Here is a 25,296-nt window from a genome sequence, read left to right as displayed (position 1 = left end):
GCTCACACCATAACAAGAGAAATGTGGCAGAATTACAGGTGGAAGATGTGCATTTGAACCCCTTTATTGATATATAAACACACAGAACTCAGTACCATCAAACAGACCTCATTGGTGTATTATTTTTGCTGGTTTATTTATACATGATATTGATATGCAATCCCTAACTGGTGTTCGGACACATTAATAAAGGAACATGTAATATTCTGTGCAACTACGCAACTTCAGAAAGTAGAGGGTAACTCTACACATTAGTTGGCCCAATGAAGTCAACAGTATGACAATATCAAGTGTCATGAATGGCTCCCTTTAAAATTTTTGCTCTATCCATGTTTTCAGATCGAATTACCATTAGAGGGCTTTTGGATTCCAGGTTTCACCTATAATTCCAGGTTTAATGTTTTAACTCAGGTCATGAAAGTTGCATCATCACATACTGTAACCTTTCATTATACTTAATGCAGTTCTATCAAAGACGACAAGGCTACAGTTGCACAAAAAAAAAATTACAGCTAACCTATGGGAGTGAGAATTTGCAGCCATGACGCAGCCTCTTGACCTGATAAAATTGCTTAGGCTGCACACGTTGTTCTCATTCTAAATTAGGATAACTGCATTTTGGGGCTGAGAAAGACTTAACGATTTGCCAATATTGCTGTCACAAAGCAATCTGTTTCAGGTTTTTGTCATGTGCCTATTTTGGAGCAATTGCATTTTTACAGCTATGGTCTAAAACAAAACTGTGCCAGAAAAGAGGCAACACAAAACTCATTTTCTATTTAAATGTGATGGGCACTGTGACTGAATTATGTATGTAAATATATCTTGGCTGAGAAGTCACAACATTAAAGCATTGTTTATAAAAAAGAACAAACCTAAGAAGGCTGTTACATTATCTGTGCTCTTTGCAGTGTTTAGCTCCAGGACAAAGTTAGCATGTGTATTATAACCAAGAAGCTCTGCTACTTTTGCCCTTAGTGGAAGCAATTGCTGAAGAATTTTTGTGTTCTCCTAAAAGAGAAAGGATAGGAATTTGTAGAGTGAAATCAGAAAATGAATGTCATCAAAACAATTATCAGAATAATATCTGTAATCATAAGAAACAATGAATGTTTACAATTAAACACTTTAAGATATAAATACAGAACAGTGTAAATTTAGTTTGACTCTTGGGAGGGGAGGGGTGGGTTTGTTACAGCATTTGATTGCTGGTAGCTAGTTTTCTAGTCAATATGAGTCATTACTCTTCCTATTATAATTAATCTGTTTTAATTAATCAAAAGATATACCATTTCCTTTTAAGATAACAACAACTCTTTGTTGAAAAGTTTGTTTTCTTTATCAACCATTTCAATGTGAAAGATAACAGTAAAATGGCTGACAGCAGGTTTAACTGCTTGTTAGTGAAGAAGACAGACTGCAAAGCTATTGTGCCAACCTTTAAAGCTTGTTTGCAAATTTACTTTTGCCACTCTGACAATAGCAGTCAGAGAAAGACATGTGAAACACAAAAACCCCAGGCTCTGAAGTAAACTGAAGTGGTAGAGGACCTTTGAGATGCTGAGAATTTAACTGTGTTAACTGACAGCTCTGGAAAAGTGAGATTTCAAGAGAAAAACCCTTTTTTCAAGCCCTAAGTTAGAAGATTGTCCCACAGTTTTAACAGCAAATCCCTGTAAGTGTGCTAACTTGCCAAGTGTTCACATCTTGATGCTATTTTATCTCTACCTTACACTCTTCACATTTCCCAGCATTTCAATTAGAAAAGCTCAATCCTGCCATTGTTCTCTAATCAATAATTGGTACAACTGCCTGAATGACACTTCTTCTATCCTTTCTATCTTTCTCATTATTTTTTTTTTTTTTTACCTATCCAGGAGCCCGGTCTCTTCAGTACCAACCAAATTACTTGTAAAATTATTTCTCTTTTTACAAGACATGTTTCCAGCTATTTTTCATATAATTGGCTATTTTATAAAAATTTCGGATTATTCAATATCTAATTAAAATCATTATGCAATGCACTGAATTCACTTTAATCACCTGTACCTCATAATTAATACATGACCTCAAATGACCCCTCTTATTCCAAAGAGTCACAAAGTACCACAGAAGCTACAATCAGATGTCCTTCTTTGGGAGGAAAGTGACAGTAAGGAGATGCAGAACACTGTAGTGAAATTTGGCACAGGACCAAAATGCTACTTCTATTTACAGCATCACTGAAGCTTTAAGATATGTACACACACACACACAGAAGTTGGCAAAGCACCAACTTCTAAGGTCTTTAGACACAAGAAAAAATTTGGAGCAAGGAACTGATAGAGATCACACCACTGAGTTTTGATTTCATAGTACTAGAAAACATACTCAATTAAAATCAAACATTTGAATGTCTAGTTCCATTTTTCAACTCTCTCATTACCGTAAAGAACAGTCCGTATGCAACGTACCTCTTTGCATCTAGAGTTAAAGGCAGACTCCATTTTTCTCCTGGTTTCTGAAATGCAGCACTTCTTCATGACAGGAAAATAGTGGGGATACTTTAAAGTAATTTTATATTTGTCTTCCTCAGTCTTCTCTAAACTCTTAATAAAGTATTCAGGAAGGCCTTCTATAGAACACAATTTAATAAACAATGTTAACCAAAACTACCTACTCCTCTGCCTTTTTGTGATGTTGTTGCATTTGTTTTACTGCAATCTAATTTGACATGAGCAATCTCTATGGAAAAATAATCCCTCTTTTTAAAACTATTGCTAAAACTTTTTCAAGTCACAACCAAGAAAAACAAAAAAATTAGAAACACTTGTGAACAAAGACAAATACATATAAGATTACCAGATAAAAACTGAATATGACATAAATATATCTCCAGTGTTAATAAAGCACATTTTACATCAGACCCTTCAGATAATGAATCCTCAAATTCTGTCACATGAAACATCTAGATCAGTTCAAATAATTGAAGTGGCTAAAGTAATTGTGCAACAGAAAAGTTTTGCCCATAATTGCAATGAATATGACACACAGGAGATTGCCTGATGGTGAACTCAAAAAAGATGCAGAGTAAAGTTGGGGGGAAAAAAAAAGCGGGACAGATATGCTAACTTGACGCAAGGCAAACACTTCAGGAAACACAAATCTCCAAAGTGAACATTAACATTGTCAAAGGGTAATTCTAAACTGAACTTACGCAAGGATTTACAAGGAAACAATACTGGAAAACAGTCAAAATTTCACTTGATCTAACTGTCATTCACTGGGCCAAAAACAATCACTCTAGTAAAACTGGAAGACTGAAGAAATAGAAAGAGCAAGCATACTACTCACCAAGTTCTTCCTTAGAAAATACAAGAAACGTGTTTTCCTCGTTCAGGTTTTTATTAAAGTCTATGCACAGCTCACTCAACTTCTTCTTCATCATCTTTATTTCCTGTATCAGGTATAAACTGATCTTAGTGGAAAAACAAAAATCAAACTTGGTAATTACTATCCTCCACGTGAACAGTATTTAATTTTTTTCCAGTTGAGCTCTCTAATAGCCTACAATGAACACCAGCACTGACCAAGTGACACATTGCAAGTCGAGTCATACTTCACTCTCCCTCAGCCTCTTTTTTATCTTTATTTTGGTGCTGGGTAATATTGTTGCCAATTGTGCTCTTAACTCAGAGGGGACTGAATACATAAACATGTTCTGCGAACAGCACTATGTGCTAACACTCAATACTACTCTTTTATTCGAAAATTACAATTTAAAGTGGAAAAATATCTACTAAAATCAGTGAAAATGGGAATGCAACCCATTGAAAAAAACCTCCTTTGGAACTGTACAGGTATGACAAAAAGAAGGAAATACCCATACAAGACAAGACTATTATAAGATCTGTTTAGAAATCCTGATACATTTATCTGAAACATTTTCTAATGTAGCATGTCTCTACTCCTTAATGTCAAATTCATAGAAATACAGTAGTGACCAGAAGAAGAATACACACCAAACGCACAACATGGCAGAGGTTATCATTACTCAAGTTTTATGTAAATGTAATTCAACTATTGTCTCCTTATAAAGTAGTTCAGAATTTCTTTAGCAGCATCAGTTGCCTGTAGCAACACAAATATATATGAAGCTGTTCTCACTAATTGAAGGATGTGGATGAAGAATGATCATTTTCTACAAAGAGTAAAGTCTATCCAGGACTCATAATTGAGACTCATAACGTAGAACGTAAAGACTGTACCAGCATCTCAGACTCTGACAATTTTACTTCACGATTTTCAGAAGTGACACAGATTTTTATATACTTGAGTAAATCCTTCTTTAAGGAGTCAAAATTCTCAGCACAGTTGGTGCTCACTTTAAGCTATCTCAAGTTTTTTAGTCAAAATGGATATATTTTACAACAATGGTTAATAACTGAAATTAAAGTAGCGGTGTGGTTTTAAGAATTAGACACATTTCTAAAGTTTGGACTCACAAATAATGTTTTTGAGAGGACTCTTGGCCTTCTAATTTAGGCACTCTCTGTCATCAGAATATATAACAAAGTCTTCCAGACAGGCTCCTTTTACTCCAGAAGGCCAAGAGAGGTAATGTATACCACTCTGTCCAGTGTCTAACAGATTAATTAAAAAACCGGAAAGTGATTATGGGATTGAGAGATTGGTCTAGAACTAAGAATAGTGAAAATGAAAGCAGTAATTAAGTTAGTCCAAGAGCACAAAGTTCAAATATATGTTTAGTACAGCTTTACAATCATACTACATCCCTTCAAAGTTTGTCACCTTTGCTTTATAAACCAATAGTCCATATTTACATTCTGCACTTCTTTAGGAAGGTGGAGTCCGTTTCTCTTTCCCACCTGAACTGATTTCTCTAAGTATCGCTTTGTTTCAGAGTTTACATTTTCAAGATCGCAGGTTTGCTGAAATGACAGTACATAAAAATTCAGTTTATGACATGGTGTAAGAAACATACCAAGCATTATAAGGGTCTGAACAGAGTTGCTCCTTAGAACACCACCATAGTTAAAAATCAACATGCTACATTTTAGTGTGAAGGACTTCCCAAACAACTGTCTTACACAAGAGTATTCTTACACTGGTATAGCATCATTTTAAATCAATTTTCTTTTATCAAGCATCTCAGCACATTTACATGCTGTCATAATGGCAAATCCTTTTATAGCAGAGTCTACTTAAGCTTTTTTGGTCAAGATAGATTTCTTACACATCCTTCAAGAAAATTAGTACACTTATTAGTAACACTGTATCTTAAAATTTAGAGGGATTTAAAAAACCCAACAAATGATATGTGTCACTGAAGGTTATCAGATGGCATAAAATTTGAGCATATACATCTTCATTTTCAGATGAAATCAACCAGTGAGAACAAATAAAACAGTATTTCTATTTAGAAGATTCTTGAATGGTTATAAGTGAAACTCACTTTTAGTATTAAGCCTTGTTAAATGGACATATTCTCTTTAAGTTCACCTTCAAACATCAAGCTGTTGGAATTAGTTCTGACTTGTCTTAACAATACTCTTGTCAGCTTGCCTACATGTAAATAATTCCTGACCAGCACCTCTGAAAAGTAAGGACGTTGAAACATGCAAATTTTATGAAAGAGTTACACAATTGTGTACATCTGTCAACTAATTATCTGCTAGTGCAAACTAGCTCTCTTCCTTAAACAGAAAAATAAGAGACCAGAACATAGTTGTATTCCAAGACAAAATAAATAATAATAAAAACTCTGAAACGGATATGTTCTTAACTGTCATTTTAAAAAAATCCACAGAACAACACATAAACAATGTCTGCTCCCACCAGTGTCCTGCACGTAGGATTAAAAAAATTGTGGAAACTGGTTTTTAGAGCCATGAAAGAGCTTAGAACACTTTGCTTTTACTCTGCAAAGAGTCATAAGTCCCAGTAGCATTATGCTACAGCAGGACTGCTAAGCATCAGTACAATTATGCCTAGAACTCTTACGTATATACCAATAGTATTGCAAGGATTTCTAAGTCTAGTGAAAAACATAACAGCAATCACTTAACTTTGTGATACATTACCTTTTCAAGGCAACAGGCAGATTTAACTTTACTTATTCACACTGCCATACAATAAATTACAAATATTTTGAATATTTTTTTCCTTTTGAAGTTATTTCCTTACAGGTAGCTTTTAAAAAAATCTGTAGACTCATGAAAGTATGATTTAACTACTATGGGCCATAACACAGTTAAAGTTAATGACTGAGCCATGTGGTTGCATAGAGTACCCTTCATCATGACCATTATTTTTTTTTCCAGCTCTTGGTCATAACTTTTTTTTTTTCCCCCAAAAATAAAAGTATGTAAATGGTGGCAATCTCTTTAAAGGAGGAAGGTTAGTGAAGAAAGTCATGTCGTCTTCTTTCTACAAGTCAAACCTCACATCTCCATCCCTATTTGTGATAAGTGCGTAAGGCAAGCCACACAGAATATCTCCCAACATAAATATAAAAACAACGCCATTACTCCACTCTGTGACACTCAGGCTTCCTGCACCACTTCTGTCAAAGAACAGTCCCTGAAATTCTGCAGCTTCATGAAGATATTTATGCTACCAAGCATTACATCTAAGGGTGTCAATGCTCTGATATTGAGTACTAACACATTTGTAACAATCAGGACTTTCAGATATTGTTTTTCCACTGGACAACCCAAATTCCAGGGTTCCTTTTCCTGACTTAAGACTGCTATGACTAAAAATGTGTGACTTAAAAATGACAGAGCTGAAAAATGCAGCTCCTCTATTGGGCATATGGAACTGTCATACTCTTGAAAATCTCCTGGGCCCAAATCTAGCAAAGATTTTAGGCAGAAGAAAGGAGTTAAAAAAACCCAATTTTAAACAGAGCCAGTGAATATTGGCTTCTTCTAAAGGTAAGAAACGGAAAAATTCTTTTGGGAAAAAGGAAAAGACATTAATTCTTCTCTTTATGACTATATATGTCTCAATATACTTCAAAAGAAGTCAATGTTAAATAGTTTCTAATCTTATTATTAACTTTTGTGAGTTTATTTACATCAGAGACATGCTTAAGATAAGGACGATAAACATTCAAAAGCACTTATTAGGTCTCTTAAGGATAAGCAAGCATATAAAACCTCACAGGCACAGGAATTAAGGGTGCTCTGTGGTTACCTCTGAACTTCAGTTTGATCAGGATGGTCTATGTCATCTGTGTTTCTTTGATGAACAGTTTCCACAACAGGAGTTATAATTTCAAATATACAACAGATAAGACATTTTGGAACTTCTCAGAAGTTTTAGAATAGTCGTAGTTGATGACTTTATATATGATTTCATACTTGTTTTGGAAGACCATGCTACCTTATTCTGTGAAGAAATCTTCAGGAAGAATAAGAATCAAAACCTACCTAGAACATCATGAAAAAAACCTGCAGCAGTTGTTTACATCAGGCTGAGTTTCCTGAGGGCATGTGGGCAGAGGAGACTAGCAACATTCTTAAGCATGCCTCTGCTAGCCAACTTGTGCAGATGTTAGGAGCTGATAAAATTTAAAATTATAGTTTCAATACCAAATTTACCTTTATCCAAAGTTTCAGATGCCAAAATAAAAGTTTTCTAAACAATAAACATGTCACTGAGATCAAGCAGATTTACTCATCTTTTAGTGGACTGATTGCATTATAAATAAGACAGAGTGTGAGAGCGTTCATTCTCCTTACCACATTTTAATCCAGCTCCTGTGCAGGATCATGAAACTGAATTCATGTATTTGAACTATTAAATGCTCAGTGAAGCAATGACAAATCTGATTTAATAAAAATGTTTTACTGGCTTACTTAAATAGATGAAAGATTTCAACAAAATATTTCTGTGGAGTATTTTCTAAATATTTCCTTTTTCTAAAGGAAATATTTCCTTTTTCTAAACGTGGAATTTGACTTTTCAATAAGTTTCTAATAGAAGATGGCATTAGAAATTTGGCAAAAATTTATGAGAATTTTGCGATTTGGAAAGAGCAAGACTTGATCACTCTGGTACTATTGACAATTTCACATCTCTTCTACAACAAAAACTGTTACTACTTTCATAGTAGTTATACGAAGTTGACAGACAGATAGAGGTTGCATCACTGGAAAAACAATACTAAAACATGCTTGCATGCTGCATTTATGCCAAGAAAAATCTCTAAAAAAAAAAAAAAAAGGAGATTTAAGCAACAATTGTAACTGTTATAAAAGCCAAGCAAGTATTGCTGCAAACTAAACAATGTGGGAGAGCACCATATTGTTGTTTTTTTTTTTTAAGAGTACAATAAAGTAACAGTAGCAAATAATAGCAATCAGTTTTCACTAGCTATTATCAGACAATGGTACTGGAAGGGTCTTTAAAATAAGGTGCTGCAAATATTATTCTGGTTCCCAGTCAACACTGCAAAAAGCACAAACAACTCCAAGAATCAGGGCTCCAATATATTATTAGCATCACAAACGTTAAAAATTAGTGGGGTTGAAAGGGAAGATTCATATCTGAAGCATGGACAAATACATTTATTTTCATTTTCATATTAGATAGCTCCCTTGCATTATCTTTACGTTACGTTTTAAAAAAAATATTAATAAATATCACTAGAAGCATTTGAGCAAAACGAAACATTCTTCCTGTTTGATCTACAAAATAAATGGTAGAAGGGAAAAATGCAAGATACCTGTGGGTGCTCAATTAGAAAGGAAGCTGAACGGAAACACAAAAGGGATAGAAAGGAGTTGAACAGAAAATGTACCTTTTGACTTGGTTTTATTTTGAGACTTAAACAAAATAACAAGGAGTATACCATATAGCTCTCTGTAAGAAGCAGATCAAAAGTAAGTTTGGAGCTCACTACCAGTTACATGATCTCATTAACTTTCATAACTTAAAACTCAACTTTGAATTAAAAATTCCCATCTACTTCAATAAAGCATAATTTTGGACAAGAAGTCAAAGCCAACTTAAATACACGGCTATACCGCCTCTTTTCTTCCTTCCACCTTGGTGATGCTCTGAGCACAGCAGCTCAGGTAGGGCAGTCAGCAGCAAACAGTAATTTTTTTTTTTTTCTGATGAGTTTCCTTCTGATAATTTATCTTCCTTATAATGAGCTCATTGTAAGATTAGACAAAAAGCAAAGCTATTGCAATGGAGAGAGAGGACACACACACCAAGACACGAGAGGCAGAGTGGGAGCACCAAGTCACCTTGGCTTTGGTTTTAGCAGAATGACAGCCTGTTTGTATAGCTGTGTCCCAGTGGAAAGATTTGACTGGTATTGACACAGACAAAACAAACAGTGATGAGGATCTTGAAAAGTGCTGAGAAAAGTTTTTCACTCTTGGAATTTTAGCTACATTTCCACAGGTTATGCAGATATCATTGTGATTTACCTGCAAATAAACAATCTTCTGAAACACATCTTCTCTCATGCTCATTTCCACATCAAAGTTGGAAAGTTTTTTGTCAGCTTCTGTACTTGCTAAGCGGACCTCTTTGTCAGGTGAGACATGCTGTGGAAAATCCAACATGCTTCTTTCCACTGTTTAAATAAAAGGTAATGAACACTTACACAGAAGGTTTTAAGCTTATTAAGGATAAGGAATTTTCCCCCTTCTGATATTTATAGAACATGTAAGGGACAAGTAAGCAAAGCAACTCGATACTTCAGATCAGATTTGAAGTAAATGAAACGATTACAGATAATGTAAAAATGAATAGGTGAAAGGACAAAACTGCACATCATTATAAAAAATATTTTATCTAACTTATACAAAATAAATTGAAAGGTGGACAAATATGAGAATAATTTCTGAAAGATGAACCATTTGTAAGTGAAGACTGACATTGTTTCGTAGCTGGCACAGATGCTTCCGTGTTAGAATTTTAAGTGAAAGGTTCTGAGTCTTTCCAACAGGCTCATCTGCCTTGAACTTATTTTTACACTGTTATGATAAGAGTGTAAAATCCTCATCTTCTCCTCTGTGTTTAATGAGAAACAATAAGGCAAACACAAATGATGCTGTCGATGTATTCTGAACTTCTAGAGCAATACTCTGGAAACTGAGTGATACTACTTTTCTAGAATACACTTTTGAGATTAAGCAAATCCTTGTTTTTTTAAGAAATATTGTATCTTTTAAAGACATTGAATAGAAATGAATCATTATGACAAGTTGAATTAGCTTAATTTAGATCCAATTATAATTTCACTCCCCTCCATCTGCCCCAAATAGTATTTTTTAGTAAGAATGTTTTAGGGAGATTTAAAACCTTGTAATTTTATTTAATCTGAAGTTGTTTTATCAAACACTGAGATATTCTCATCCCTTCATAAATCTCTGGCATGCAAACACGGGCATATGGTCCTTCTTGAAGTGTACAGGCAACGTTTCTTTCACCTCCCCTGTCTTCACGCCAAGGTATTTCAAAATCAGGTGAGTTTTTGCAGCTTCCAAGTGAAATGTAAGGCATGTCGTCATCTGTGTTTTTTCAGTTAACAAGTTGCAGTTACTGGGGTAGGTCTTTTATGTACACGTGAAAGGGACACACAGACAGTTCTAATGGATGTCTTTCTGTGATAATACACAGGCTGCTTGACAGGTAAGTCATGTTAATTTCACATTTAGCTTTCAAGATCAGCATTAAAAGCTTAAATATGATGCACTACTGCAAGAGTATGGAGTACATCTTGGAACATGCAAGTCTTGGTGGCTATGCAGAGCAGCTGATGGCCACTGCTTTCCAAATCAAACATAGATTTTCCTTCTAATTCAATTTAAAGCAGAGAGTTTTATATCTTGAGGGAAAAAATGTTTACAATAATACATTGGTACAATTAAAACTGAATCTGTCAGGAAGCTGTTTGGATGAAGATTACTCAGTCTTTCTCCCAGCACTAATTCCACTCAATTCACTGGATGTGTCTAAACTGCAATTCTAAGTATTGTGAAAGCCAGACTAAGACTCCAGTACAACAATTTGAGCTGCAGGCTGCTCTTTCTTGCTAGGCAAAGATTTTGCCCCAAGTCAAGGTTGGTTGTTTTCAGTATTTTTGTTGCTACTGCAGATTTTTTTTTTTTGAGAGAGGATTTAAGAGAACTTTTTTATGACATTGACTACTTTTTGAGTCATGCAGCCACCACCTGATAGGTTTTTCAAACCAAAGCCATCCAAGACACATTCTCCCATCTCCTCTGACTGACAATTATTAACAAATTAACTGTATGACCTGTTTTTGACCATTAAACTGCATCCATGTATTTGGATGTCAATGAACTTTTATATATATATATATATATATATATATATATATATAAAATCTAGATGCCACTGCATGACCAACACCTCTCCTTGGATTCTTCAAGGTCTTGCAGGCCATAATATAAAAGTGAGCAAGTAAAGCAGTCTTCCTTCAAAAAAGCACTAAAAAATGTCCCCATTCTCCACCATGACATTTTCTCAGCTAGGAGCTGACCAGTCTTTCCATTGTTCTATTTGACTCATTTGACTTGGATTCTGCTGTGCCTGCACTGCTATCATATTTGAATGTACTATGCATACCACAGACACTGTAGTCCACGGCATTGCACTCTGTCCCCTAGCAGTTTGTACAGTTGGTATAGAAAATGTAACTGGAGATCACAGAACCACATGCAAAAAGAAAACAAGTGACCAAGGCACTTTTCTGGATGTGTCAGACATTAATGGCACAGTTTTGCTTATTTTTGTCTCTAAAATAAAGCAGAACTTTGTGGCTGATGTTACATATTATTGAGAGGTCCTGAAAAACTCTTATGATCAGAAAACCCTTGAGAGGCCTCTATACATTCTTCATAGGAACAGATCAGAATTGTAAGCAATAATTATATTTTCTCAATGTTTCTTTATGTGCAGATGGAATGCCCTATGGAAAAAAATGACAGAAAATGTACACTAACCTGCATATTCCACTTCTAAGTCTGCCAAGGCCTGTACAGTGTTTTCCTGTGTTACTTCTCCAATATCAAGCATTCCGACACTGTCATACACATGCTTTGTCTTCCTGATTAGTTCTTCTGTTCTCGTTCTAATTTGCTCTGGTGACAGATCCCAGCTCAAAAGGTTTCGGCCTGGTGCTATGTACGAAGAAGCCTTCAGCTGGCTAGTAATTTCTGCTCCTAAAGTCATTTTCAACACAAGCCGTGGCCCAATGGACCTGAAAGTATAAATGTGATCTTTGCACAGCAAGAATTTAGTTCAAGAGGTAGTTTATAGTAAACATTTGTAAAATGGAAACAGACTTTTAATAATCTAAGAACAATTTTAGAAGCAAGAACAAAGTCTTTTAGCAATGTAATTTGTCCAGCAGGAACAACACCATTGTTACTCTCGTTAATCAAGTCCAATTTTAAATAAATAAGAGGCCTCCTGTCTTCTCCTTTTTCCACTTAGAGCATGACTAAGTGCAGACAGGGATAAAAACTTTGGTATTGACAAAACCAGACAGATTAAGTTACTATTAAATCTTCTAAGAAAAACGGGATTACAGTTACATAAAGTTCACAGAAACAGACAGTATACACATTTTTTTAAATTAGTAATAAAACTCACATAGTGATTCACAGATTATGAAGGCCAAGAACTGGAAAGATGCACAAAGCAAGACACAAAAAGCCCATCATTTGGTCATGTTCATTACAACAAATAATGTCTGACACAATCAGCCATGGAAATAAAATGTCTAGCTGTTAATCACTTGAAAATTTAATTCATAGGACCATAGGGCTCTTAAAGATCATCTTGTTCCAACCACTAGACCAGGTTGCTCCAAACTCCATGCAGCCTGGCCTTGAACGCTTCCAGGATGGGGCTGACACAGCCTGTCTGGACAACCACTCTATGCCTCATCACCCTCACAGGGAAGAATTTCTTCCTTAGATCTAACTAAACCTACCCTCTTTCAGTTCAAGGCCATTTCAACCTTGTCCTGTCACTACATGGCCTTGTAAAAAAATTCCTCTCCAGCCTTCCTGCTGGACCCCTATAGGTTCTGGAAGGCTGCTATAAGGTTTCTTCTGAACAACCCCCAACTATCTCAGCCTGTCCTCATAGCAGAAGTGCTCCAGCTCTCTGATCACTCTCAGGGCCCTCCTCTGGACTTGCTTCTACAACTCCATGTCCTTCATATGCTCGGTACCCCAGAGCTGGATGCAGCACTGTAGATGGAGTCTCATCAGAGCAAAGGAGATGGACAGAATCCCCTCCTTAAACTTGCTGGCCAAGCTGCTTTTGATACAGGCCAGGCTATGGTTGGCTTCGTTGAGCTGCAAGCGCACATTGATTCTGTGATTCCTGGGTCATATTTGGTTTTTCATTCCTTTAATTGTTGCAGACTTTAAATAATTTCATTCTATTGCCAGAAAAGGAACCTAAGTGTACTGTAATTTCTGTACTATTATATTCTCATTATATATATCAACTACATTTTACCTTTAGCTAGAAGGAATCTTTACATATGTAACCAATCTTAGTGTGCTATGCAATACGGCTGCCTTTTTACTTATCTTTCTTACAATTGTTTTTTTTTTTTTAAAGTCACTTGGTGCAGCAAACTCAAATATAAATTAAGAAGATATTGCCTTCAGAAATACAGGCTTCTACTCCCCACCCAAACAAACCAACACTCGATTCTGTAAAACAGGATGAAAACTCAGGCAACTGACCAAAGTAGGGCTAATAGAAATCTACACAGTCAACTAGGTGTCCATCTAGTGACTACATTAATACTTCAGTTACATATGAAGCACTTCCTGAGGAAGATAACAATTTGATAGTAACTAAAAGACACCTTGCATCAAGAAGTAAAACTTGCTGCAGTGTTTAGTATCATGGGAGGATCATAGGAGCATCTCCTATGATATGCTATGATAACATAATATGTCTCATAGACATATTATCTGCCTCCCTGTTTCAGTTGCGTAATTTTCTTTTTAGAAAACGATCTGAAAAGAGCTGCATGCAGGCCTTCTGTTTGAAAGCAAGACTTTTTGTTAAAGGTCTCACTTGCCTCTAAGAATTCTCTAGAAATAGCATAGCCAAAAGACAAAAATAAAGCACACTTCTATCTGTGCTTTACATTGATAATTTTTTTTCCTTGTTACTACAGTTTCTTCAAATTCTCCCACACTGGTGTAGGCAAGATGTTTACTTTTCCCTTCTGCTAGCATACAGAAACAAAAATGTCCAGCATAGTCATAATTTACCTCCGAACATGAAGCCTGAACAAATATTCATTCCACCTTTGTTCTATTTCTCTGATATCAACTCAGTTCTGACATTAACGTCTTAGTAGGTTCTCTACTGGAGTATGGAAATTTTGAGTCTCAGAATTTCATGATAAATGAAGCTGCTTTCATGAAAGGTTAAGCATTAGCATTCACAGAATGCATTAGTTTCCCATCCCCCAAGATCACTGAATTCTATTCTGAATCTAAAAATCCATTACAGTATTTCACGAAGTCATGAACAGCTTCCCACTCAACTGCCTTATCTACTTTTTTCCACATATGGCTAGTGCAGCTCTGCTACAAGCTCAGGGGAGCTGAAGGTAAACCTCAGAATTAAGAGTTCAAGGCTCTGAACTTTAACCCCTGCCTCCACTGCCCTGTGCACCCTGAACATCAGAAAGAATAAAAAATGTGCCAAATTAAGGTAAAATTAAAATAGAATCCCTTTTTTAAAGGGAACCTACAGTTCTCATTCATTACCTTCACCTAGACACACAGAAAATACATCTCTCTGACTGACTAACTACATATGATCAGAAACAAACACTAAAATACCCAGAGCACCAAAAGATAATGTTCATTTCATCCTGTCCAGTAAGTTTAACTCATAATTAAAGATGGACTGATTTCACACACAGAATCACACACAGAATCATAAGGGGTGGAAGGGATCTTGAAAGATCATCTAGTCCAATCCTCCCGTCAGAGCAGGACCACCAAGAGTAGGTCACACAAGAGCTCATCCAGGTGGGTTTTTAATGTCTCCATAGAAGGAGACTCAACAACCCATTTGGGCTGCCTGTTCCAGTGCTCCATCACCCTCACAGTGAAGAAATTCTTCCTTGTATTTTTTTGGAACCTCTTATGTTCCAGTTCGTACTCATTGCCCCTTGTCCTATCATTGGACATCACTGAGAACAGCCTGGCTCCGTCCTCTTGACATCCATCTCTTGTGTACTTGTAAACATTAATGAGGTCACCCCTCAGTCTCCTCCAAGCTAAAGCTCTCTCGGCCTTTCATCATAAGGGAGGTGCTCCACTCCCTTAATAATTCACAAACTTCAATACAGAGTCTTCAATTAACTGCAGAGCACTACATTTCAATACCAAAAAAAAAAAAAAAAAAAAAGCGCCACCTGATTAGCTCACCATACTGGCTAGTTGCATTGAAGAATACACATATGAATTTGTCAATTGCAGAAATTATTGCTGTAACGCCAGCAAATGGTTGTCTACTTGTTACAGAAAAGGAAGCAAAGAACTGCCTAGTTCTGAAGTGATGATACCTTGTTTCCTCCTGTTCATACAAGGAAGCAGTCATTTATTTTGATCTTTTAAAACTGTTAGATAACATTTCACATATAACTGCATGCAGCTCATCAAATCACCATTTGCAGACATGTGTTGTTACCTTATTAGCAGGCAATCAGATTGTATGTAGTGCCAATGCAACTAACATAAGATTCCAGAAATCCAATGTCCAACTTGAAATATATGTACAAGTGTAATCTTGGGCATGTCTTCCATGGCTTAGTATTTCACATTCTTTGTGTACATAAAACTGTCAGTAAATTCCCCAAACTTCATGTACCATAATGTAATAAAACTATAATTTACTAACTTAATCTTACTTGTTCAAGAAAGAAAAAAATAAATAATTCCAAAATTAAAGATTAAATAGACTATAAAGAAACAAGAAAGAAGAATATAGCTAAAAGAGTATGACTCTTCAAAATACACTCTACAAAATCCCCTTGTCCTGTTATTAGAGAGAAAACACTAGAGAGTAAATTGTATCACTGAGGAAAACTTTAACTTCCCAGCCATAAACTGGAAAATAAATTCTAATAACAGTAGAAATGCTAATAGCAGAAAACAGATGCAACAGCAGTTTTCTTCAGATAGCAACTGAATCTACAAGATGCAATTATTATTTCAGACTTGCTTTTGGTAAATGGTAGCAACATTATAGAAGAGTCAACCATTGCTTGGACTGAGCAATGAGAAGTTAATTCAGTTTAAATTGGATAGAAGGATAAACAAATGTAGGTCTATAAATCACAGTAAATGTATGCTTCAACTATCTCATGTAGTCATGGGCAGGCTATTGCTAACACCTGAACCCATTTCAAACTGTTTCAGATGTTACACTCAATTTTCTGCAGGGCAGTGTAGAACGTTAGACTTATCTAAGGAAGTCTGGGTTAAGGAGAAATTTCATGTCCAGCAGTAATACTGCCTTAAGTTTTGCTTTTTCCCTGTTCCTCGCCCTGCTGCTTGTATCTGTTCCTGTATGCCATCTCATCAATGACAGCAACATAAATAGGGTCATACTTCAAAAATAATCAGGGTAGCACACAGGTGAAAAATTAAGTGGGAAAAAAAAAAGGGAGCACAGCTTTTTTTTCATCATCTATTCGATATGTGACTCAGACAGTTTTGGTGGCCTAAACAAAAGATCAAAAGCCACTTACACCTCCACTACTGACAGAAACATCTATGAAAAGCCTGAGTTTAGTCTAGCAAAAAAAAGTCTCAAGATTAATGCTGTCATTAAGCACATCATTTAAATGCCTCAAAGTGAAAATTGATGTTAAGAGGCAATTCTGATGTAAGAATAAATTAGAATAAATTGGTCAGGAAGATGAAGCTAGCATTTTAAGAGACATTTGCAATCATTGGCCCAGTGAGATTCTGAAAGAGCTGCCAAATAAGCACCAGGAAGTGAAAATACTTCTATTTATAACATGGAGCTTGACCAGTCTATAAAATAGATTATATTACTTGGTTACCTGAGGTAGCACAGGACAAGACTTGATCACTCCCACTGTCCCTTCCAGTCCCTCTGTTCCTGTGAGGTCCTTCAACATTAAAGCACATTTACATTGCATTTTTTACTATAAATATCTACTGGCCTCTGTTGGCAACTTTCACTGGCCTTTTTCTTGGGTGAGTCCTACAACATCCAATGTCAATGAAATGACATACAGGGCAGACTGAAATGCACTATGTGTGCAGTGCTTCATGCATCTATGAGAAATTCAGAAGGAATGGCAAAGGTTTGGAGTATTATAGAAACACCTATTTTCATAAAATGATAGTATTAATCTGCCAATCCCAAAACCAGTAAGAATGTAATATCTACCAAAACCAAAGCTGAGTAACAACTTAAAAGCTTAGCAGCTACTTCTAAAAGAGGATTTTTAAGAAGAAAACAAAGCTTCTAAGTTACAGACTATGTAATCATTGCTAGTTTTGCAAGAATGCAAGGTAATTTATTTTACAAGAAAAATCTACAATTTGATTACTTACTGTTTCTGGAAAATACAAATTCAATTTGATTTTAGCAAGAAGGACCTTTATAATACTCTATTAGATCAATATAGTGGCCAACGTAACTGCTGCAAAGAAAACGCAATTGAATTTACAGACTGATTTTTAACTTGTGCAGTATTTTAAATATATTAAACATTTCTGTAAGTCTGGTTTTGTTTAGAAACATTTTCCCTGACTGGAGCATGTCAAGCAAGCAACTCTTTCTTGGCATGTTCCATTAACGCTATTAAAATAAAAAAAGAAAGCCACAATCTGTGAAGTAGAAGCAGAAAAGAGTAGTACCAGCTTTTGAAAATATGAAGAAAAAAACCTGCAAGCTTGTCACAATATGCTGCTGCTACTGACAATCACTTTACAAAACATTCCAGGTTTAAGAGTGTGACCTTAACTAACTCTGATTACATATGGATAGCTATGGCTCCATCTAAGATCCTTTAATGGTACTTCCAGTCTCTAAATTAATCTTTACCTAAATAGTATTAGTTACAATTGCAAGTATCATTGTACAAAATAAGATCTATGAACAAACACATTTCTGGGAAACATATGCAGAGCAGTTTATTATACTTAACAATAGATCTGATTAGTTCCATGGAGCCACACAAAATAAATTGGAGTACATCAATCTCATGTATGATCAAAAACTACCTTCTCTGCTGACAAAAGGTCCAGGATAACAGCTTCAGGAGTAAAGCAGGAGCCAAGATTTTAAAAAGAAAAGAGAAAGAAAGGGGTCTCAAGATTCAGGTAAGTTAGTCAGCTTCTAGTTTTTAAGTACATTAATGGTAAATAAACACAATTAAGTTTTTCTTACTGCACCTTATATACTTCAAGGGACAGTCCTAAGAATGTAAGAACAGACTTGCAAATCACAACGAATGCAATTAATAACTTTTTCAAACAGTAATTTAGTGTATAAAGGTTTTTAAAAGCTGCTAATTTAAAATTAAGATGAGCAGATCTTATAAACAATACTTCCTAGACTCTAAGGTTTCAGGAGAATCAGCATTGCATGTTGGAAGCCAGTAGTGTGTAAGTGAAAACCATATTCACCAGGTACCTGCAACCACCATCCACAGTGTCTCCTCAATGTTTGGCTTCCACCTAGCAACCTTGTTAAAAAAAAAAAAAAAACAAACCACACAGAAAATCTAAACAGGTCCCATTAAAGCAGTACAGAAACTGATAGTTTGCCTCAAGGCAAGTTATTTAATATGTGAATAATATACCATAGGATGGCATTTCCCTGAAAGTAAGACTCCAGTGCTATCAAACATGTATAAATGATACCCCACAGGCATAGTTTAATCAAAACTTTAAAAATGGTCAAGCCTCTTATGGATTAGAATTCTTTCTTTTCTTCTTTTTTCTTTTCTGTGAAGATAAAAAGCATTTCAGAAACAAACCACAATGAGAATTTAGCAACATCTAATATTATGTAAGATACATTGTAGTCAGTCCATGTTCTCTGGATAGATTTTAAGATAGAAACTTAATAGACCAAAATATTTGTATTATTTAGAGATCCTTAATTCTTGCTTGAATTTAAATATCTCTTCATATTGCTTCACTTTTGACTCAGTTTCGGACAAGAGTAATTTTATTTTTATAGTAAAGCAAGGAAAAAAATCAAGAAAAGTAAGAAGAGGAATGAGTAACCTAAGGCAAAAAGAATGAGGAGGGAAAAATAAAAGTTCAAGACAGAACAAGCAAAGTATGATTAAATTGTTCAAAGCTAATCACAAGGCAACATGATTTCTTTTGAGACAAAGGAATGAGACTACATCCCTAGAACATAAATCACCACACCTTCCTGCTGGACAAACATATCTTAAGTCTTCCTTATAGGTCACTTCTCAGTCCTTTCATCTGTTTGCCACTTGACAGTGGACAGAACAATGAATACAGGCCTTGAATTCCTGGGATGTTCCTTTTCCTTAGAAAAATACTTGGCTCAGTGTCATGACTGTTGGGCACAGAGAGATCTCACTGTTGCAAAAGGACAGCACATTTAGTACTTACTAATTTAGTGCTCCATAATTACCACCAGAAAACAGGTTTTATTCTTAAACTGCATCTGAAGTAATGCAAGAAAATCTAGTGTCGTGAACACTAAACCACTAATTCTGTCACTGCTGCTTTCAGAAAACAAATATTCTCTGCACCTTAATTTACTGTAAACTCTACACTGATTATACTCCTCTAATAGCTATATGTTTAGCTCTTTGGATCAATGTGCCCAAGTCAAATAAGCTGCAAGTAATACAAATATTTTGAACTCTCTATTGATACATACATTACCCTCAGTGCTGCTTTTATAACATTATTGTCAATAAATGTTTGCTGATTTCTCTGGCAGAATTAATATAATCATGAAAGTAATTGAAAAGGGTACTCTGTGGCAGCTAACATAAAATCCAGACCATAAGTAGGAACCCCTAGATATGCATGATATGTTGAAACTTACTTAAACCCTCTTCATTTCCCCCTAGTCCCCTCTAATAGTCTTTATACAAAAGGAACTTGGAAAGTTGTTCAAATGACTTCCATAAGGGGAGGTGACTTCTACATCTGTAGTCTGGAGTGGAACACATAGAAGTGTTTCTGATCTCTAAAATTACGGTACCTGTAGCTGGAAAAAAAAAAAAAATCTCAACCAAACAACCAGGCAAACCCAAACCCAGAACTATTAGGACTACTAAACCAGGTTTCAAAGCTATTCTGTGTCACAGTAAACTTCCATTACAGTGCAACTTGCTCAGGGAATCTTAGGAAGGAAGTTGAGAGACTTTTTTAAGTCTTGTATGCAGCCAATAGGTGTACTACACTGAATTTGATGCAGGAGGCACTCAGGAGGGTTATCTTACGGCCTGGTTCTAACCACTGTGTGAACCATGGAAACACGGTGTTAAAAAAAAAAATCGCTTTTAAGGCCCTCCAACTCTCTTGGGTGCTGCTGCATAAGCATCTATCATGTTCTATCATGCCAGCAATAAACAGCAGGTAAAGTACATGTTCTTCAGTGCAAATGTCACACATCCGGATAGGTCAGCACTTGAATGCAATCAGCTAATGCAGGAAAAACAGCTTATTGACTCCAGATGAAAACGAAGTGGTACTGTGGGACAGAGAAAACTATTCAGGAGGGCTTAAAAAGACAAATGGTTTCTTTGATTTACACCCACAGTTAATCAGTTCATCCATTACCATGGAAATTTCCCACACATCTTAAGTCTCATACAGTCAAGATAATGATAAATGTTCTTTGCCATCAATAGTTAGTTAGAAAACTACGCCTTCATGGCAGATGATGACCTATCTCACTTACCTGCACCACTTTAAGTCACTGTACTTGCAAAGACAGTGAATTATAGAATGTCATGATTGTTACAATGCTTGTAAAATCCCAAAGAGCACTCTGTCCCTGCTCAACACTCCAAACTAAGAAAACAAATGAAGCCTGCTTTCTGCTCTCACTTTCGAGTGAATCATGACTTAACACTGAGTGCTTCCCAGACTGGTTCCAGGTTATGTAAAAGATTGTTCCAGTATGGCCAAGAGCTTCAGTCATTTAACACTCTAGAAACAAAAAGTGTCTCTGTTAAAGACAGAACTTACAGAAACGGTATGATGAACACAGAGCCCCAGCTGCATTTTCAGAGACAAGTGTAATTCTCCCCTTTCTTACTTTACCTTCCCTAATCTAAAGACACATGATATGTACTAGGAAAGAGTCTTGTCTACAGCGGGAAATCTAGACTCACAAATCTGTTCGACTTTTTTAAAGGAGTCACAATAGACAGAGATCAGTTAATATAATCCAAAAACTTGTGACTAAAAGGTCCTAAAGACACCTTGCTGCTTTAAGATGAGAAAGGAAATCCTCCTGTGGATAAATGGTTAAAAGCTAGGAAAGAAACAGAAATGGTTGCTCATTTTTCTGAATGGAACTAGGTGACAAGCAGAGCCCTGTCAGATTCCATGATGGGTTCTGTATTTTTTCACATATTTATGCCTCATCTACAAAAAGGTGAGAATAATGATGTGATACAACTCACTGATAACTTACTGATGATGATGCAGCATACTAAAGGCAGCCACAAAAAGATGCAAAAGAATGTCACAACACTGAGTCAAGTTTAAAACCTCTAACAAAGTGAATTTATCTGACACACAATTCTGACTTTATATACACAGAGATGAGCTGTGAGCTGATCTAATTAATCATTCTAGAGACAGTTTAAAGAAAACATCAGCCAAGAAGCAGCTGAAAAGGAGGAAATTGACAGATTTAGTAGAACAGAGAACAAAGCACAAAGATTCATTACATCACTCCAGTAATGTGAAGCACGTGCATACTGTGTGCAGTTTTGATCCTCCCAACAGTAAGAAACCCTCTCATCTTCTGTTCTCCCATCTGCCAAAACCTTTTCCCCTTCTACCAAGTTGTGATGAGTTAGTAACAATTAGCAGCAGTGAGCAAGGGACTCCATTCAAAGAGCAACTAACTACATTGAGATTCTTCAGACTGGATCAAAAAAAGCATAACAGAGGGAGTACACCAGGGATGTACACTATCACAAAGAGGATGCAGAGAAGAAACATGGATCATCACCTCCAATGTAACTCAGGAAGAGATCAAACACAGTTTTAGAGGGTAGTTTCACTACAAAAAAAAAAAAAAGTATTTCTGGACAAACTTTTGTCTAAGATCTTATAAGACAACTCATTTTGTGTTGAGAGGTCTCAGATTTCTAGACTGTTCTGAAAAGATAGTACATAACATTCAAATTATGCTTTCTGAGATACTTGATCTTGGCTCCTTTAAAGGAAAGGACAGACTTTTGAACTAACTCAAACCATTTCAAAGAAGTCTTTCCAAGACAGGCATTTCTTCCTTTATAGAGTGAATGATGGAATATGTCCTCAAAAGGCATTAACTCCACAGCTTAATGTGGTCTAACTGCTGCTCCACGTGTCAAATTCAGTCCACAAAATGATTTTAAGCTGTACATCTTTGTCTCATCCAGTCCAAGGAACAATTTTGTTCTGCAAAATCTAACAGACAAATTGTTCTACTGGAGCCTGCTGTGGTTAGAAAAGTGGCAACTCTTGCTGCTGCCCACGGAAAACATTGCTGCTGCAACACACAGAGGAGGTTGTGCAGTTAACAGAGCACAGGGAAAGGGGAAAATGTTCCACGTGTCCTGTCTGGCTGATGCCATTGCTGACGTGTTGGATCCTGCAGTTTAATGAAAGCATACACACATGCTATGGTGATAAGTATTTTCAAAATGACTATAAATGTTCTCCTTGTTTTGTTGCCCTCCTTCTTCTTTTTTTCCCCACAGCCTATTCCATGCTGGTTTATTGATGATCAAGAGAAATTCAAGTTTCTTTCCAGCAACGGAAACCAAAAACTAGACCTTAAACACAAATTCTGATTTTTTTTCAGATTGCATATACATACGTTTTCCTATTTAAAACTTCATTTTGAAGATTTTACAAGAATTTTCAAGAATTCTAGATAATTATTTTAGGACACTTCAATTATTTAAATCAGCATGTCTACTTTTATTTTTTTTCCCATTTCTCAGACTATCCTCAAAAAGTAAACAGACTAATGTAATTGCTTTATTAATCTACATATTGGCTTGCCTTTTCCCCATGCATTTTATTGAACTAAATATTAATATTTTAAATTGCAATAGGAAAAGTATTTAATTGGAAATAACCTCCTTCCCCAAAGCTGTTTATTTTAACCAGAAGAATCAAATCTTCAACGTAGTTTAATTCAATCCATACTTCATACTTGAAACTTGCTAAGAACTGTCATTTTTATCTCATGTTAAGATACCCTTGAGAAAAATAAAAAGCTGAGAATCTATGCTATTCAACATTTCTGTGACCATCTACTTAACTTTGAAAGTGAGAGGTCATGCTTTGGCATCAAAGATCACTCTCTTGTGTGAAACCATTATTTGGGTATACTCAAATGATGGCTTGATAAAAATAATAAACCACAATTAATAAAATGCAGTGGGCCATTCCCCACTGTACTTATAACAAGTGATGAAAAAATGTTTTAATCAATACTTTATTATTATGTAAGAAGGATGTATCTTTAGTTTCCAAATGCAAGCTGCAAACAAAGAAAGACTTAATTTTTTTTCTTAAGAAGAAACCGAACACTTTCCATCACTCTTTTTCTTACTGTCCTTTTTTTTGTTGGAAAAATCTGTAGGACAAACAAGCATAGTCAATACAAAAAATAGAGAATAGTGAAAATGTAAACGAATGTAAATGAATACTAGAAAAAGAAAATAGTTTTGCACTTTATTTGACAACAGGAAATCATTAATTTGGAACAGCAGGAGTCTTATAAAAAGAAAATAATCTGATTATCATTGTCTAACTGCGAGTATTTCTCAATCCTAGTTCAACCTGAACAAAGACTGTGAAATAGGACAAAAAATGGTACATTTTATGCAGGAAGCATGCAACTGTAATTTCTCAAAAGTCCACAATACGTAATAATCTTCTTCATTTTACACCCAATTTCCGATCTATTCTCATTACCACGGTGTATTTACGCTGTGACGTAAATGTGAAATTATTTCCACATTTCCTACGAAATCTGGTCCTTTGCTCATATTCTTCTGCTCTCTCTGCTTCTCCGAGGATGCTGATTTGCCTAGTTCATCCAGAGCTCCCTAAAGGCTTTCTTCCACATTGCTCTCTAGGTCCACTTAGAGCTAACATTCACTACCGAGAAAAGAATTAATTCCCTATTTTTAACCCCTTCAATAGTATTTTTGGATCCGTTTAACCCCTCGTATAGTGCGAAATTGTGACACACCTTTTTATGAAACACATTGCCGGATGTCGCTTCAGACACATCCACCTTACTGCAGAACCTCACTGGTTAAAGCCTTAGCGCTTCCTCTATTGTGCTCCTGCCCATTCCTCCTGTGGTACGTCTGATACTCAATGCAAAAAGGACAAGACGGAGACCTCGCTTCGCCCGCCCTGCCTGTATGCAAGACGTACACAGGGGAGATTATTGCAAGAAAGGGAGACTGCAGGAAACACGCCAGGAGTGGAAACAGGAAAGTTCCCTGCCTCATTGTTTGCCTGGCTCCTGAGAGCGCGCCTCGCACACCTGCAGCCCGCCCCCGCTCTGATTTTCTCAGAGCCGCCGGTAGCTCCCCTCTCGGCCCGGCTGCACAGGGGTCTGGCAGCTCCCAGCGCCGGCGCCACGCCACGATGCCCGGCCGCGGCCCAAGCCCGGCTACCCGAAGGAGAGATCCTCGCCAGCCGCGGGCATCTCGGGGCTCTCATGGTTTCCAGGTGGAAGGCCGCCCAACAGCGGAGGCCGGTCGCCGCGGCTGGCCGGTCGCCGCCCTCACCCGCCGCAACACCTTCCCACCCGCGCCTACCTGCGAGCCGCGCACAGGGCCAGCATGGGGAGCGTGGGGGAAGGCGGGCTGGAGGAGGAGAAGGGGAAGAAAGGGCCGGCGTCGTACAGCTGCTGCCCCGCCCTTTCGCACGCCGCGGGCACAGCCTCAGCTCCGCGCCGCCGACTTGAGCATCCGCTTCCGCCGCCGCCTCCTCACGCCCTTCCCGCCGCCACCGA

General features: G+C 36.6%; 1 protein-coding gene across 2 annotated transcripts in view; it reads right to left on the bottom strand.

The window, feature by feature from the left end:
• NLN (neurolysin) overlaps window positions 1-25,196 on the bottom strand; it is a 39,099-nt gene extending 13,903 nt beyond the window's left edge. Inside the window, exons 1-7 of one of the 2 annotated variants that reach the window (XM_062018207.1) lie at window positions 25,100-25,196; window positions 11,997-12,253; window positions 9,450-9,598; window positions 4,824-4,931; window positions 3,334-3,436; window positions 2,454-2,614; window positions 876-1,011 (exon numbers count right to left, since the gene is read on the bottom strand). In XM_062018207.1, the coding sequence (XP_061874191.1) occupies window positions 876-1,011; window positions 2,454-2,614; window positions 3,334-3,436; window positions 4,824-4,931; window positions 9,450-9,598; window positions 11,997-12,253; window positions 25,100-25,125 (940 nt within the window). In that variant the 5' untranslated portion in view covers window positions 25,126-25,196. Of the gene's footprint in view, window positions 1-875; window positions 1,012-2,453; window positions 2,615-3,333; window positions 3,437-4,823; window positions 4,932-9,449; window positions 9,599-11,996; window positions 12,254-24,519; window positions 24,638-25,099 lie in introns of those variants that run through there. The other variant, XM_062018206.1, reaches the window with a different exon arrangement.
• Window positions 25,197-25,296: the final 100 nt, after the last annotated feature.

This window comes from Colius striatus, chromosome Z (genome assembly GCF_028858725.1).
Source record: "Colius striatus isolate bColStr4 chromosome Z, bColStr4.1.hap1, whole genome shotgun sequence".
NCBI classification, from domain to species: Eukaryota; Metazoa; Chordata; class Aves; order Coliiformes; family Coliidae; genus Colius; species Colius striatus.
This window is presented reverse-complemented; position numbering and strand designations above follow the sequence as displayed.